This window comes from Callorhinchus milii, unplaced genomic scaffold (genome assembly GCF_018977255.1).
Source record: "Callorhinchus milii isolate IMCB2004 unplaced genomic scaffold, IMCB_Cmil_1.0 Scaffold27, whole genome shotgun sequence".
NCBI classification, from domain to species: domain Eukaryota; kingdom Metazoa; phylum Chordata; class Chondrichthyes; order Chimaeriformes; family Callorhinchidae; genus Callorhinchus; species Callorhinchus milii.
In genome coordinates this window covers 2,815,065-2,832,531 of record NW_024704768.1, presented here as the reverse complement: position 1 = coordinate 2,832,531, position 17,467 = coordinate 2,815,065, and the positions used below count along the sequence as shown (strand labels likewise).

The window sequence follows — 17,467 nt, the reverse complement described above, 5'->3', positions numbered from 1 at the left end:
TACCCTGCAGCCTCATGCGCTCAGACCCGAATGCTGCGTGAAAAGGCAGAAGGGAAAATAAATAGATAAGTGATGTTTCTCGTGCTTGGGAGCTTTTTCCTCTCCCCGGGGCTCTGGCTAATAATCCCGCCAGCCGCCCCAGTAAAATTGGTCATTCAATCCATGGCTGTTTGTGGGATGTTTGCTTGCAAACTGGCTGCTGTCTTCACCCTCAAAGCACGAGGCTGGCTTTGAGATGCCTCAAAGAGGTGATAAGGCGCTACGTCAAGTGCAAGGATTATTAATATTATTATTATAAGGTGCAAACCCTGTGAAGCACTTTGAGGAAAACCTCCTTCAAGTCCCGCCTCAAAACCCTCCTCTTCGACCGTGCCATCGGTCACCCCCCCCCTTCCCCTCCCCTCCCTTCTCCCCCCTGACCCCAGCCTCGGGTCTAAAATGCTGTACACCGTCCAGCGCCTTGGGATGTCCTCCCGACGTGAAAGCGCTGTACACATGTAATCTTGTTGTTGTTGTTGTTGTTGCTGTTGAGACTTTTAGCAAAACATCGAGTCAAGTTGTATTTGGAAGCAATCAGCAACGATGCTGAAGGGTTTTCCGTCTGTCGATGCCAAATGATTTTTGGAGCACAATTTTGCCCTAAATAATAATAATAACAATAATGAAAAGAAAAGATTGCCTGGTCCTTTGTGGGCAATGCCACAGATTGTCAGGGTCATTGGTCAAATTTACCCACTTCAGAATATTTAAAAAAATGGCTTTTCCTTGTGCTTCTGCTTTGTTGGTTTGTCCTGGTCTTTTACGATTAGGTTTGAAGTAATGTGAGTGCAGTTGGGAAGCTTAGTTAAGTGAGTGACTTGGACTGCAAACTGCCCTGAGGATACAGGCCGGGGCCAGGTGTGGGGCAGGTGAGAACTTATCCCAATGTCAGGCCATTGGCTCCTCCCTTGGCTGCTCTGCTCCATTGAGACGCTTGTTACCTGACACCCGGCCCAGCCCCAGCGCTGGGAGAGAGAGCGGATAAAAGCAGCGCCGCACCTGCTCAACTCCTCACAGACACCTTCTGCTTCTAACTCTCCTCTCGCCTGTCGCTCCTCGAGCAAAAAATCCAGATTGCAGGATGTCGACGAGGAAAGGCTACACGACCACCAAGATCACCAGCAGTGGCTCCAGCTACGGTGGTGGTGGTAGCTACGGTGGTAGTAGTAGCTCCAACTACGGTGGTGGTCTGAATATCGGCAGCGTGGCGTTGGGCGGTGGTATGAGGAGATCCTCAGCAAGAGTAGTGAGCGGAGGGAGACGCGCGATGTCCCTGATTGGCAGTCCATCGAGAAGCCGAATGTCCTATTCCTCCTCCATGGCTGGTGGCGGTGGTGGCAGGATGATGGGAATGTATGGAAGCAGTGCGGGAGGTAATTTCGCAGGTGGTTATGGAGGTTTGGGAGGCAGCTTCGGAACTGGCATCGGAATTGGGTCATCTGTCAACCTGGATCTCAATGCCACCGTCGCCCCAGTGGACCCCGCTCTCCAAGCCCAAAGGCAGCAGGAGAAGAACCAGATCCTCGGGCTGAACAACCGCTTCGCCAGCTTCATCGATAAGGTATTTATCTGCACATCGATCAGATGGCATCTTAAACCACTTTTGATGACACCCCACCCACAACACCCCCCACTCTCTGCCTGTACGTCCAAACCTTGTCTACTTGGGTGAAACCTTAAGCAAGTTTCCTCACCCCACACGCCAAATAGAGTTTCGAAACAGGGGAGAAACATGACTCAGGAGAGAGCGCAGACAAAATTTTCCCGTAGAGTAGCGGTCAGAGAGCTCGCCTCGCAAGCAAAGACATGATAAGGAGATACATCAAATGCAAGGATTATTATTCTCGTCTTTCTCTCTCTACTCTGTTCTCATCGCCGCACTTAATAGACCATCCCTTGGGGGTCATGTAACTATTTATTTATGAATTGCCTTACGTTGCATTTTGTCCTTATTTTCGATATACTATGCCGAGAACTCATCCCAATTTCCTCTCCCCTTTCCCCATTCCAATATCTCTCCATTCCCCCCGCCCAGCTCGTTTTCTGCACATCTCACTCCTTCCCGTGACACCTCCTAAGCGCTCCGAGACCCCGCCCGGCGTGAAGGGCGCTGTGTAAATGCAAGTTGTTGTTGTTGACCCCTGTTTTTCTGGCCCCCGTTAACAAAGCCACCTTGCAATCCCCAGGTCCGTATGCTGGAACAGACCAATAAAATGCTGGAGACCAAGTTGGAATTCCTCCAGAACCAGGGCACCTACGCCTCCAACATCGACTCCATGTTCCAGGCTTACATTGAGAACCTCAAGAGGCAGCTGGAAACTCTGGGACAGGAGAAGGTGAACCTAGAGGGCAGTCTCCTGCAGATGCAATCTATGGTTGAGGATTTCAAGAACAAGTAAGTAAACTGGTTAAACTTCCCCCCCGCCCACCCCCGCTACACAGACGTGGGGTTAATAACAATTATGAATAGATCAATCATATTGACGACGTGTTTCTATAAAGCCACTGTCAATAAAATGCTCGTTTGGTCACAGGTATGAAGATGAAATCAACAAGCGTACCGAAATGGAAAACGAGTTTGTCCTGATCAAGAAGGTAAATCGTGAGGTCCATTTATCTGAACTACTTTAAATATAAACTTGTTAAAAACTTTTCTTGAAGAACGTCCTCTGTCTCTCTGTCCTCCGCTAGGATGTCGACGAGTCTTACATGAACAAGGTGGAGCTGGAAGCTAAACTGGAAGGTCTCACCGATGAGATCAACTTCCTGCGAAACATCTTTGATGAGGTACTAATGACATGATTGCTTGTGTCCTGTGATTTACCACCTGACAGTAGAAACAGGAGTCGGACATTCAGCCCCTTGAGCCTGTTCTGCCATTCTATAAGATCGCGGCTGGTCTGCACCTCAACTCCAACCACCCGCCCTTGTCCCATATCCCTTAATTCCCCGACCTAATAAATGAACAGAAAGGCCCGAGTTAAGGTTAGATTTTTTNCTAAAGCGGGTGTTTCGAATATTCCTGATCCCACGTCTCTTCCCGTTTCAATCTCCAGGAAATCCGTGAGCTGCAGGCTCAGATCCAGGATACATCTGTTACCGTGGAAATGGACAACAACCGCAACCTGGATGTTGACCAGATTATCGCCGAGGTCAAGGCCGAGTATGACCGTCAAGCACAACGATCCAAACAGCAGTGCGAGGAGTGGAGAAACGCCAAGGTACACCCACACGCCCACAACCGTACATTTATATACAGCCCTCCATCACAGGGAGTGACATCGCAGAGCTCCCGGCACATAGCTCACCATCACAGCACTCGCCTCCCAAGCGAGAGGACATGGGTCCCAAAGCGTTTCATGGAGCCGGGGATGGTGGGGGGGAGTTGGGCAAGAAAGGGGCCAAAAAGCATGGTTGAGAAGAGAAGTCTTCAGGCGGACTTTAAAGGGACAGAGGGGAAGGGGGGCCGAGGGACTCCAGGATGGGGTTCCAGAGAACAGGGCTATTAATGGCTGAAGGCTCTCTCACTGACACCGGAGAATACAAAGTACAAAACTGAACCCACAAATACTGAGGTCTGTTCAGCTGCTGCTGAAACGCAGGGTAACTGACGGACTTCCTGCACATTCCAGATGGTGGAACTGTCCTCAAGCTCCGGACAATTCGGTGATGATCTTCGCTCAACAAAGACTGAGATCACCGACCTGACCAGGATGATCCAGAGACTGACTTCTGATATCGAGGCGCTTAGAGCGCAGGTAGGTGAAGCCTGAACACAAGTCTATTGCGGGATCGGTTGTCATTATGGGGTAAATCCCTGTTGGTTTCAGACCCTTGTTGTCAGACGGCTGAAAGTTGCTCTTTGATTCCACCCAGCGTGCCAAGCTGGAGGCTGAGATTACAGAAGCCGAGGAGCGCGGTGAGATAAGTCTCCGTGACGTCAAGGTGCGGATCACAGAGCTGGAGGCCGCTATTGTCAAGGCCAAGCAGGACATGGCTCGCCAATTGCGTGAATACCAGGAACTGATGAACGTCAAGTTGGCTCTGGACATCGAAATTGCCACCTACAGGAAACTCCTGGAGGGAGAGGAAGACAGGTAAGACACGACTCAAGCCTGTGGCTAAATTACCAACAGTCAGACTGACGACAGTCGTTGGAACATACAGCGTGGGTCACTCTATAGCAACAACAACAACGTGCATTTATATGGCGCCCTCGCGGCGGGTTAGGGTCTTGGAGCACTATATCGTGAACCCATTGTATACCAGAGATCTGTGGCACTTGTGCCACTGTCTGGTCAGTATTTGGCACATGAGCAGTGAAGAGGAAGCGGCATTCTTAACACTTGCTGCGCATAGCACACCAGCACAGGAACTGGCATCGGAGTTACTTCCTGCGCATAGCGGCCACCACACAGGAATGATATCCGTGATGACTAATGACCTGGCAGTGTTGTGCCGTTACTGTTGATTTTAAGAACGCAAGGACTGTATTATAACAGGAGGACGACAGCATTAATCACCAGACTCTGGGGGTAAACACAGCACAATCGCTGGTCTTCATTTCGGGACTTTCTTAATATAAATGTCTACTTTATGTCCAGGCTTATCACCGGCATCCAGACCCTCAACATCCACACATCCCAAGGAATGGGTAAGAAAACCGTCAATTCCTATTAAGATCTCAGACTCTCTCGTGATCAGGAGAAAAGGATGTTTAGGCTTCTTTGCATCGATCAACCACTTATTATTTTACTTATTTTGTGGGTCAATAATGACTGGGGCCGGGGATTCTTCCCACTCGGCTCCTGTTAACCCTGCAAGGAAAAGCGTTGGCTCTTGCCAACCTGTGCCTAATACTTTCCAGAATTAGGTAAGCAGGATGTGTCCCTCCAGTGAGAGAGAGCGAGACTACAATCCATTCCAACAGCCTATCTCTGGAATCATTTCCATGTGTAGAACTCTCTCCCCCAAAAGGCTGTGGATTGTGTCTGGATCCATTCACATCTTCAAGACGGAGGTGGATAGATATTTGTTGGGTCAGGGTATTATGGGATAAGGGGCAAGGGCGGGTAATTGGACTTGAGGCACAGATCAGTCATGACTGGCGGAACAGGTACGAGGGGCTGAATGGCCTCCTCCTGTTTCTATGTGTGGAATTCTCAGTTTGGTTTGGAAACTCTTAAGCACTGGGATGGGTTTCTTGCATGTGTCCGGCATCCGGCTGACCCCAAAAGAAAGAGATGGAGGTTTGAAACAATTCCCTTTTGCTGCGTTCTCCGTTTCCAGGCCAGCAGCAGTCACACTTTGGTGGAATGGCCAACGGCTCCAGCCTGGGAGGCGGCTATGGAGGAGGTGCCTTCCAGATGGAGAGCTCCTCATTGACGTCCGGCTCATCCGGAGGCTACGGGGGGATGATGTCCGGAGGCTACGGTGTGTCGACCAGCAAGAAGGTGATCGTCAAGACCATTGAATCACAGGACGGAATCAAGACATCCGAGACCATGACAGAGCTGAGGTCCTAAGACCTGATTAACTCCCTGCCTCTTGCCAGTCCCGCTATCAGTCACCTTTCACCAGAGCTATCTCAATGACGTAGAACGTAGAACAGAGCGTGCATATGCTGAACTCTCAGCCTGGTTTAGATACTCTTACATTAATTCAGATAGACAGTCACGTCAAGTGGCTCAGCACTAACTCAGACTATTCAGCTGGTGTTTACATGCCACATGAGGGTCCCCTGCCCTTCCTATTCCCCTCTCTCATAACCCCCGATTGGGGCTGATGCACCACACCTACACGGTGAGGTAGCTTTGATAAAAGGCTTAGAATTATCCCAGGGAACTCTCCTATCCAGTGGCTGTCGCTTTGCCACACTTTAGTGAGCAATGTCTATCGAGATCTGAGCAAAACTAGAGAGGAAATGTTTCACTTCCGACTGAAGAGAGCTAACGCAAGATGTTTAGTCCCAACATTGTATTCTTTACCCTTCTCGCGGCAGGGGTTGGTTTTCTGTTCCATTCCGTGCTACAATAAACTTTTGCTTCACCTGCTCATTTGTGCTCATTGTGTTTCAGTGCCTATTTAGTAACGCTCTGGAGAAGAGAGTGACTTTGGAGTGAAGTCAAGCTTTTAAGCACTTTTTGACTAAGAAATTACGGAAGCACACGTACCAAATAACGCCTCGCAAGAGATCACAATCGTTGTATTCGATGCGCCGCGTGTAATCCCGAAATGTTTCGAAGCCCCTCACGGTAAATCACCATTCAGTGAAGCAGTATGGGCTCTTCCCAACCAAGCTCTTATGCGCCCTGAAACCCAAAGCCCTAAAGGGGTAGGGTGGTCCTAACAGGACAAGCAACAGCAACTTGTGTTTATACAGCGCCCTTCGCGCCTGACGGCGTCTCGGAGCGCTTAACGGTGGCGGAGCTGGGGGGAGGGGGGAAGGTGACACAAGGCACGGTCAAATAGGAAGGTCTTCAAGCGCGACCTGATAATGGGGAGAAGAGGGGGCAAGGCGAAGGGATTCAGGGAGGGAGTTCCACAGCTTCGGGGCGTAGTGACTGAAAGCGCAGTCACCGGTGGTGGAGTGAGGGAGGGGGGGGCGGGTCCAGGGGACAAGGAGGAGGCCGGAGCCAGTCAAGCTATCTGGCAAGCTATATGGTTTTAGCTGCTAAAGTTTCAGCAGTTACTCCATCCCCAATGCACACACTCCAAGGTCCCAAAGCCTTGGGTCTTGCCAACCTGTGCCCAATACCCACTCTCCAGATTGAGGTAAACAGGATGTGCCCATTCACAGCGAGGGTGCGCATTCCATTCCAGAAATAGCGCCACGAGATCTTTCATACCCACCTGAGCGGGCAAACGGGACATTGGTTTAACTTTTAACCACAACAATCCTTGCATTCGATACGGCCCCTCCTTATCACGTCTTCGAGACGTCTCAAAGCGCTTCACGGGGTATACCGTAAAGCGGGATTTTGGGGGCGAAACGCGGCAGCCAATTGGGCACAACCAGACATGGATTGAGCGACCAAATTACCATCAACATTTTGTGGAAAGTACAACAGTTCCAGCCAATGGTCGGATTGTGGGAGGGGGGGGGGAGGGTGGAGGGGGCTGGGTGGAGGGGGTGGAGGGAGGTGTGGGGGGGGGCGGACCTGATGGAGGACGATGATTGACGGAAGGCGACGACCAATGGAGAATTACAGCACTTCCCATTGCCAGTCAGCAGTAAGAGCGTCTCTGGTGCGATCGACAGTTTCTGCCGCGCAGAATCCATCTTATAGTTTAACGGTGAAGCTGAAATATCAGCAACTCGGAGTTAGAGGGGGTTTGGGGTGTAACATATTTCTGCCCCCTCCCCCCCATCACCAGTTCCCCTCCGACAATACAATGCAACGTTCCCCCCCCCCCAACACTGCACTGGATCAGAGGTGTCCAACCTATCATTGGCAGTGAGTCTTGTAGCTCATTGGTGAGAGCACTCGCCTCGCAAGTGAGAGGACCTGGGTTCGAGTCCCAGGCAGAGGGCGAAACCTTGGGCAAGTTTCCTTACTCCACACAGAGCCTAATAATAATCGCTCCAAAACCAAAAACAATAATAAATTGGTCATTTTCAATCCACGACTGTTTGTGGGACATCGCTGTGCGCAATTGGCCGCCGCGTTCGCCCACAAATATACAGTCAATTCACTTTACAGTGTGTTCTGTGAAGCGTTTTGGGACGTCCTCCCGACGTGAAAAATGCTATATCAAATGCAAGGATTATTATTATTATTATTGTTTACCCAGCAGTAATTAGGAACCCGGTTTTTAGTCGAATGGCGGATCGCTTTTCCAGGGGGTAATAAATCCTTCAAGGCAAATAAAACTAATTTGCTTACTCAATCAACCACTGTTTAAGTTCATGGGACACCGCTGTGCGCAATTGACTGCCCTGTTTTGCCCACAAATTATGCAGTCAATTCAATTTACAGTATATTCTGTGAAACACTTTGAAACGTCTCGAAGACAGGTCAACCTCCGCATGTATGCGGATGACACCCAACTGTACCTCTCTGCCTCCACCCTCGACTCCAGGACCACTGCTGTCCTGATTGAATGTGTATCAGGCATCAAGTCCTGGATGAGAGCTAACTTTCTACAGTTGAATGCCAACAAGACCGAGGCTCTCCTGATTGTCTTCCATCAGCGCCTCCACACTTGAGGCATTGGCAGCATCAGCATCCACAGATGCACACTCCACCTCATTGAGTCAGTCCAGAATCTTTGCGTCTTGTTTGACCTTCAACTGTCCTTCCTACCCCACATCCATGTCATGATCCGCTCTGCCTTCCCCCCACCTCCGCAACATCGCCCGGCTCCGCCACTGTCTCACCCCTCAGGCCGATGAAACCCTCATCCACAAATTCATCACATCCAGACGCAACTACACCAACTCCTGCTTGTCGGCCTTCCCAACTCTTTGCTCCACAAGCTGCAGATCATCCAGAACTCTGCAGCCCGTGTCCTCTCCTGCACCCCATCACCCCCACCCTCGCCCGACTCCACTGCCTCCCCATTCCCCAGAGGATAGAGTCAAAATCCGCTCCCTCTGTTCAGCCATCTGGCCCGCCCCACCATTGGCGGTCGGGCCTTCAGCCTTTCTGCCCCCAACCTCTGGAAATCTATCCGACGCTCCCTTCACGTCGCTCTCTCAATCGCCTCTTTCAAGGTGCCTTCAGCCACCCTCCAACACGTACCCTCCCCATCCTCCATCCTCCCCGAATCCGACCCCCAGCTCAGGTCCAAATCCCTGATTGCCCAGCGCCTTGGGACGTCCTCCAAACATGACAGACCCCGTGTAAATGTAATTTTGTATTGTATATCAAATGTAAGGATTATTTTTATTATTATTATTATTATTATCATCAGCCATTAGATGGCGATGTTGCCCACGATCAAAGAGACGAGAGGAAGAAGAACGGATCTGGGCCGTTGTCGGGTCAAAGTGCAAACCAAGGCAGACGCAGAGCATCTGGAATTCATAATATAAACGTTAACGTTAAAATTGCGGTAAATAATAATAATAAACCTTGCATTCGTACAGCCCCTTATCACGTCTCAAGGCACTTCTCAGGACACACTGTACAGGGACAGTGAGAGGTTTCCTGGACAGTATGTCGGAGGAAACCATCACTCCCCTGAGGCTCGGGAGATGCTTGCATCTGGTTAATGCTCAGGGACAGGATGGTTTCATCAGTCCTGCAGATAATGGGAACCCTGAGAGAGGGGTGATGGAGCCTTGGGCTTCAAACTTGATCAACGGATGTGAGTATTTGATGGACCAGACACCTCAAGAGGTGGTCACCCCATCCCACACACTGAGGGTTCAGACGGAAAATGACTGGGTGACTGTCCGGCACGGTAGGAAGAGGGGACGGGCTGGGCAGAATCTCCCCAATAGTGTAGCTCTCTCAAATCAGTACTCTGTACTGAACATGGAGAGTGCTGATATCTCCAGGGAGGACAGTGAAAACCGATTGGTGGAACAGGGGGACATAGGTAACAGGAGCAATGCTGTTGTTATAGGGGATACAACAGTGAGAGGTATAGACCGACGTTTCTGTAACAGTATTGGAGGAGAGGGTAGCGAAAATGGATAGGATAAGTATAAACAGAGTTGAAGTACTGAAAAGGTAGATAAGTCGCCCGGTCTGGGCGAGATGCAGCCAAGGTTACTATGGGAGGCACGGGTACAAACAGCGGAGGCTTTAGCTACCATTTTTCAATCTTTGTTGGACACAGAGGTGTTGCCAGAGGACTTGAGAGTGGCCAATGTGACTCCCCTGAACAAAAAGGGACAGAAGGACAAACCTGGGAACTCCAGGCCAGTCAGCCCTACATCAGTAGTGGGGAAACTCCTGGAGACTATAATCCGGGATAGAATAAATCTTCACCTGGAAGAATATGGGTTAATTACGGACAGCCGCACGGATTTGTTAAAGGCAAATCTTGTCCAACAAATCTAATAGAATTTTTCGATGAGGTAACGGAGAGGATGGATAAAGGTAGTGCAGTTGATGTAGTTTATATGGACTTTCAAAAGGCATTTGACAAAGTGCCACATGAAAGACTTGTAAGAAAGATAGAAGCCCATGGTATAAAAGGGACAGTGGCAGCGGATCCAGAACTCACTGGGAGACAGAGAGCAGAGAGTTGTGGTGAACGGCTGCTTTTCTGACTGGAGGGAAGTGTACAGTGGTGTCCCCCAGGGATCGGTATTAGGACCACTGCTCTTCTTAATATACATAAATGATCTGGACTTGGGTATAGCAAGTACCATTGCCAAGTTTGCGGACGACACAAAGTTAGGTAGGGGGTAAACAGTGAGAAGGATAGCAGCCGACTGCAGGAAGACAGAGACAGAATGGTAAAATGGGCGACACATGGCAGATGAGTTTCAATGTGGAGAAATGTGAGGTAATGCATTTTGGTAGAATGAGGGGAGGCAATATAGGCTGGTAATACAATCTTAAGGGGGTGAAAGAACAGAGTGACCTGGGGGTGCAGGTAAATGAATCCTTGAAGGTGGCAGGACAGGTAGATAAGGCTGTAAAAAGGGCATATGGGATACTAGGCTTTATAAATAGGGACATAGAGTACAAGAGTCAGGAGGTTATGATTAACCCATATAAACACTGGTTAGGCCTCAGTTAGAATACTGCGCCCAGTTCTGGGCACCGCACTATAGGAAGGATGTTAAGGCATTGGAAAGGGTACAGAGGAGATTTACGAGGATGGTACCAGGAATGAGGGGCCGTGATGATGAGGAAAGGCTGGAGAGGTTAGGATTATTCTCATTGGAGCAGAGAAGGTTACGAGGAGATCTAATGGAGGTCTTCAAAATCATGAGGGGATTTGATAGGTTAGAAAGGGAAAAACTGTTTCCACTGGTGGGTGTGTTGGTGACTCGAGGTCACAGATTCAAAATCGTCTCCAAAAGAAGCCGAGGGGAGGGGAGAAGGAATTTTTTCACGCAGCGAGTTGTTCGAATCTGGAACCCATTGCCTGAAAGGGCGGTCGAGGCCGAATCAATAACCATTTTTAAAAACGCGGTGGACGGGTATTTGTGGAGGACGGGTTTGCAGGGTTATGGGGAAAGGGCCGGGGTGTGGGACTGACATTAATTGCTCTATTCAAAGAGCCGGCACAGACTTGATGGGCCGAATGGCCTCTTTTTGTGCTGTACGATTCAATGATTCTAAGTGAACTGGCTGTACGTTTTGTGGGCGAAACGCGGCAGCCAATTGTGCACGGCAGCGTCCCCCCACAAAACGGTCATGGATTACACGGCTCCCCCTCACGCAGGGTAGCGGATCTCAGAGCGCTTGGTGGAACGGAGGGCACGAGGGATGTGCAGGAGACCGGAGGGTGCGGGGGCGGAGGGGGGGGGTGGGGTAAGCAGGTCGGAGAGGTAGGGAGGTGCCAGGGCGTGAAGTGATTTGAAAACGAGTGCGAGGATCTTGAAGTCGATCCGTTCGCTGTTCGGGCGCCAGTGGAGCCTGGCCAGGACCGGCGTGATGGCGTGGCTCAGTCCAAACTGATCCGATTCCTTTCGTTGACTCCAACTGGTCAAAGTAATAATAATCCTTGCACTCTTTCCCTATTGCACCCCCCCACTTACCTAATTACTCATGGTATTAGGCGCAAGGTTGGTGAGAGCAACGGATTGAGGGACCCCACGGTGTGCGTTGCTGTAGACTAACCGGCTAAGCCCACGTAGCATGCCGTTGGTTTGAGAGCTTTCCCGCTGTTGGTCCGTTTTGGACCGCCCTTCCCCGTTTCAGGGCTTGGGCTCGCAAAAGGTCAACGGGAGCTGAGTGGGAAAAATCCCTGCACCCCACCCTCCCGCCCCCACCACCCCCCGCCCACCCCACCTTCTGAGCGGTGATTAAATAGGTGGGGGGGGGGTAATTAAACAGCTCAAGCAGATTACACATGGCCAGGGGGAGATCCAAAGTTGCAGTTGTACCCGCTATGCCTCACAGACCCCTGGCATCAGCATGCTTTTCTGGACGCCCACTTGTAGGGCGAGGGATTAATCGAATTCATTCAGGGCACTTCAGCTGCGAGACAAGGTGAGCGTCTTTCACATCAACGTCCCTGTATCAAACCGGCCAGACTAGTTTCGCTTGTGGGTGACATTTCACTGTTGCAGATTTTTCAGATCCAATCACCGACTGTGTAACCCTAACACCCAGTTACTCACTAACAAAACAGACATGTTTCTGAGGTGGGGACGACTTGAAACACATCTGATCCCAGATAATCGCAGAGCCAGCTCTTTGCAAATATGGCAACTATGACAAGCACTGACCGACTCAGGTAAAATAGATTGGGCGTAGGACAGAATCAGCAGAATGATACTTAAAGGGCTCAATTACCAGGTCGGGTTGCGTAAACTTGCTCCTCTCTTCGCTTGAATTTAGAGGGTTGAGGGGTGCGACCTGATTGAGGTTTTTTGAAATGAGAAAGCCATTCGATAGGGTAGATGCACAGAAACTATATCCTCTGGTGGGTGGAGGGGGGGGAATCCAGAACAAGGGTGGGCATTGTCTTAAAATTAGTGCTCAGGCATTTACGAGTGAGATCAAGAGGCAGTTTTTCACACAAATGGTAACGGGGAATCTGGAACTCTCTCCCCCAAAAGGCTGTGGACACTATATCCATTCACATATTCAAGACTGAGGTGTGGATATATTCTTAGATCAGGGTATCAAGGGATACGGGGCAAGCGCTGGTTAATTGGATTTGAGGTACAGATCAGCCACCATCTACTAGAATGGCGGAACAGGGGCTGGAGGGGCTGAACGGCCTACTCCTGTTCCTATGTTCCTAGCACAAAACACCAGCCGAGCTCAATCTGGCCCAACTAGTCCATGCCGGTGTTTGTACTCTACACAAGATCCCTAACTCTCCAATTCCCTTCTCCCTCATGTGTGCTTTTGTGTCCTCTTAAGACATTAATGCTTTTAACCTAATGCTGTTGATGCTAATATCCAACTCTTTTCAGCATCAGACACCAGTGCAATGGTGGGAAAGTGCCACATTGTCCCAACTCTTCTCTCCACAAGCTACAGATGATTCAGGAGTCTGCAAATCGTGTCATCTCCCGCACCATGGCTCCCTGACCCCATCACCCTCGGCCGGCTTCACTGGCTCCCCATCTCCCAGAGGATAGATCATGTTGACCATTCTTCGGTTTGGAAGCCATTTTTTGTACCAACTGTGGAAAAGTGACTTCCAAACCGAGATCGTTTATGAAGGATTATGTCTCGAATTTTTTTTGTAGAGAGACGGTGCCAGCGGACAGGGCGAGGGCAATGGGTGTGGTCGAAGAGGACAGTTTTCAGGAGGATGTTTCATGGAGAGGAAGCCAAGGTGGAGCCAATCAGGGATTGAATTCCAAAGGGCATTTGTTGGGTGGTTCCCTTCTAGATGCCTCAAATTGCTTCACAGAATATACTGTAAAATGGAGTAACTGTATATTGTGTGGGCAAAACGCAGCAGTCGATTGCGCACAGCAGTGTCCCACAAACAGCCGTGGATTGAAGTGACCGAATTATGTTTAAACAATTTTTTTATATGGGCTTAGTACCCGCTAGTGTATTTTGAGACAGTTTGACGATGTGATAACGTGATAGAATATGGGGCGTGAGATCTCAATCAGTCCATCAAGTCTATTCTGTTCAGAGCTCAGCAAAATCCTACCCCGGTTTCTACAGCGACCCAACCCTACTCTGTCTCCTGAGGGTACATGGGGCGGTGCATGGGATAAATCGCTTCAAATAAGAGCAGGGTGTTTCTCCCTGGATCCAGGCCAATATTCCTCCTTGTGAATGAGAATAAACAGTAAAAGAGATTAAAAATCAATTTGCCTGCCAATGCAGTTATCGTATTTCACAGCAAAAATCCAGATGAAGTGATTCGAGATGTTCCAATGGCGTGATAAGGCACTGTATCAAAGTAGCGCTCTCCAACCCCCCCCCCACCACCCCCACCCCAGCAGTGCTCAACTTGGAGGCGCGAACCCACAAATTTTGCGCTACAGGCTGGGCCAGGCCAAGGAGAGGCAGCGACGCTGTGGTCGAGAATAAATTCGAAGAAGGAGGACTTATTCATTCGAAGGGTCGAGTTTGTCCATCCACACCCTCGATCCACACCCTTTTCCTGGTGCATGTTTCCCATCAATTAGATTAGATCCAGATTAGTGAGCAAACTCCAAGTTGCTAACCTCATAGCAATCCACAGATTACTCAATTGTTAGTCTTCGTTAAAAAATACTTGCAGCGTTAGTTACCACTGAATAAGTTCTGCACTCGTTGGATTGTTGGGTTGTGACCCGAATCGAAACACGTTTGCTTGACTCAGATCATCTGAATCAGGGCACGGTTACGGATAACTCGGATTAACAGTGCCTGTTTTTTGTGTGACATTAACTTACGTTAAGGCCTGTAATCACCCGCAGGAAAACAGGTATACAGAGGTATCGCTTGGGCAAATTACATTTACGCAGCACCTTTCACGTCCGGAGGACGTCCCAAGGCGCTGGACAGTCAGGAATCTGCACCCAGCTGGTGTTGGGATCAGGAGGGGGTGGAGGGCGGGGAGGGTAAGGGGTAGGAGGGCGACCGAAGGAGCGATCGAAGAGGAGGCTCTTAAGATGGGTCTTGAAGGAGGCGAGGGGAGGGGGCGAGACGGAGACTTGACGTGAGATGGAGTTCCAGAGGGTAGGGGCAGAGAGGCTGAAGGCCCGACCGCCAATGGTGGGGCAGGCGAGGCGGGGGACGTGAAGGAGGCTGGAGCCCACTGAGAGGAGAGAGCGGACAGGTTGGTAGGGGGTTCGGAGGTCACAGAGGTAGGGAGGAGCAAGACCGTGAAGGGTTTTGAAGGTGAGGACGAGGATTGAACCGTATCCTCTGAGTGATGGGGAGCCCAACCTATAACAGACTCACTGGGTGAATAGATCTGATAAGTTGCGGGGTGGGGGGGTGGGGTGGGGGTGGGGGGGGGGGTAGCGATTAGGGACTGAGGGGCGCTACAAGGCGTAAGAGGCGCTACCCGGATGCAATGTGCTGTCGCTGCTGTAAAGTGCAGCGAAAGTGTGTGTCTTGTGGGCGAACTCGGCAGCCGGATTTTTCGCACAGCGGAGTGAAGAGGGGGAGGAGGTGGGTGGAGTGCCGGAGGCCAGACCAGACCGGGCCAAGGTGGGGTGAGGTAATGGTGCATTCCAGGCGGGTGCAATCACAGCATCTCACCGCCCCTCCCAGAACCAGACACTTCTCACCTTCACAAAACTACAAGGCAAGCAGATCTGCTGTGCAACCAACCAGTCTGCAAGGTATTCGAACCGCGCCCACGCTCCATAGGCGTGGCGTTTAAGCCTCGGAGAAGAATTCTGACCAGAGTCAGCAAACGCTTCCCTGGGACTCGCTCTCCCACACCCCTCGCTCTCTCCCCCCCCTCCCCCCCACCCCCCGTACTCCCCCTCTCCCCCCTGCCCTGCCCGCACCCCACCACCACCCACCCACCCACTCCCTCTCCGCTTCTTCAGCGAATGTAGTTTTTCAATAGGAACTTTTGACAAACTTTTTCTTCTCAAAAGTAAAAGTCTTTCCCTTCGCACCCGTGAAGTCTCTCCCGTCGTCAAGGTGGTGTGCCTCTCCTTCCGACCCCCCCCCCATCCCGACCCCCACGCCACGCGCCCCCCCCCACCACACCACCTCAAGACAACAGACTCGCTCTCTGCTATCTGAGGCAGAGCGAACCACATGTACGATGTGCTTTCGGGGATTTTAGCGACAGGGCATTCGCGCGCACTGCGTCCTCGCCAATCAACACAGATCCGATGGCTGAAGGAATAGTAATAATAAATAATAATAACAATCCTTGCGTTTGATACAGCGCCTTATCACATCTTCGAGTCATCTCAAAGCGCTTCACAGAATATACTGTAAAGCGAATTGACTGCATATTCTGTGGGTGAAATATTTTATGGGAGATCCCGTCTGCCTTTCTCCTAGTTTTCTCCCGGTGTTTCGGCCAACAGTTCCCCAAATATAGAATTGATCATTCACCGGTCATCAACGCGGCAGCCAATTGCGCACAGCAGCGTCCCCCACAAACAGTCGTGGATTGAATGACCACAAATTCCTTTAACCATTTTTTTTTTGGAGGGGATTATTACCCCCGGAAAAGCGATCCGCCAATCGACTAACCACCGGCTTCCGACTGACTGCCGGGTAAACGGAGGAAGTCGATGTGGTGTATGAACGAGGAGAGAACAGAAGGTGGGCGGTGGGAAGACATTTTGCAAGAGTGGACATGATGCAAAGTCTCTCTTACCCACACCCTCTGCTCAGCACTTTTGAGTTTGAAAACTCTCCGACTGCAAACACGACAAGAAAGAGTTTTTTTTTCCCCCCCACTCAGCTCCCGGTTTGAAGACGCAACAAAAAAATGCAACTTGGCGCAAAAAAAAAAGGCCGCGCCCAAAATGGGATCCCAAAAGGTGTCGGGGGGGGGGGGGGTTTAACCCCTTGCGTGCTGCAGAGCTGATAACAAACCCTGCATGTGATACAGCAAACCTTATCGCACTGTCCAAAACCTCTCAAAACCAATAGTGTTGAGGAGAAGCCGGCTGTTGTGTTTCTCACTGAAGCAGAGAAGAACGAGGGGTGACCCCCTAGAGGGGGTGGGGGGGGGTTGGGGAACACAATGATGAGGGGTGTTGACAGTGGAAATAGGGAGAAGCTATTTCCACTGGTTGGGGAAACAGAGACGGTCACAAGAAGAGCAAAAGGAGAGTTTAAGGGGAGAAATGTTTTCACTCAAAGAGAGTTGGAGGGACTTGGAATGCTCTGCGCAAAGGAAGGTGATTGAAAGAGGGTTCTGGGTTTCGATCAAGAGCTAATTGCTGAATTCAGCCTTGACTTTCCATCTTTTTTCTCTCTCTCTCTCCCTCTCCCTCTCCTTCTCTCTCTGCAACTCTTAGAAGAAACTTTACAGACAGGAAAAAAGGCAAAAATGCCTTCGAAACGAACCCTCGTACTCAAAGAATTGACCAAAGAAAAGCTGTGCGCTCTGGAAATGCTGCGTAGACAATGTTCAAAACATTTTTTTAAAAATTGTGCTGAGAGGCTGAGCCGGTTTGGAGACTTGTATCCCTTAGATACACTCTGTCGACTTGGACTGCAAACTGCCCTGAGGGTACAGGCCGGGGCCAGGTGTGGGGCAGGTTAGAACTTATCCCAATGTCAGGCCATTGGCTCCTCCCTTGGCTGCTCTGCTCCATTGAGACGCTTGTTACCTGACACCCGGCCCAGCCCCAGCGCTGGGAGAGAGAGCGGATAAAAGCAGCGCCTCACCTGCTCAACTCCTCACA

The 17,467-nt window shown here is 50.5% G+C and overlaps 1 protein-coding gene across 1 annotated transcript; it reads left to right on the top strand.

The window, feature by feature from the left end:
• Positions 1 to 1,038: 1,038 nt before the first annotated feature.
• Positions 1,039 to 6,093, top strand: LOC103190799 (keratin, type II cytoskeletal 8). Its single transcript, XM_042344354.1, has 9 exons — positions 1,039 to 1,600; positions 2,226 to 2,434; positions 2,574 to 2,634; positions 2,731 to 2,826; positions 3,096 to 3,260; positions 3,672 to 3,797; positions 3,916 to 4,136; positions 4,644 to 4,693; positions 5,329 to 6,093. The coding sequence occupies exons 1-9, from the start codon at positions 1,121 to 1,123 to the stop codon at positions 5,562 to 5,564; spliced, it is 1,644 nt and encodes a 547-aa protein (XP_042200288.1). The 5' UTR covers positions 1,039 to 1,120; the 3' UTR covers positions 5,565 to 6,093.
• The last annotated feature ends 11,374 nt before the right edge of the window (positions 6,094 to 17,467 follow it).

What these genes read in the sequence shown, in the direction of transcription:
- LOC103190799 (XM_042344354.1), top strand. Translation starts at nt 1,121, where the DNA reads ATGTCGACGAGGAAAGGCTACACGACCACCAAGATCACCAGCAGTGGC. An exon ending in GTTGAGGATTTCAAGAACAA is followed by an intron (nt 2,435 to 2,573) that starts GTAAGTAAACTG and finishes GTTTGGTCACAG; the next exon opens with GTATGAAGATGAAATCAACA. An exon ending in CCACACATCCCAAGGAATGG is followed by an intron (nt 4,694 to 5,328) that starts GTAAGAAAACCG and finishes CTCCGTTTCCAG; the next exon opens with GCCAGCAGCAGTCACACTTT.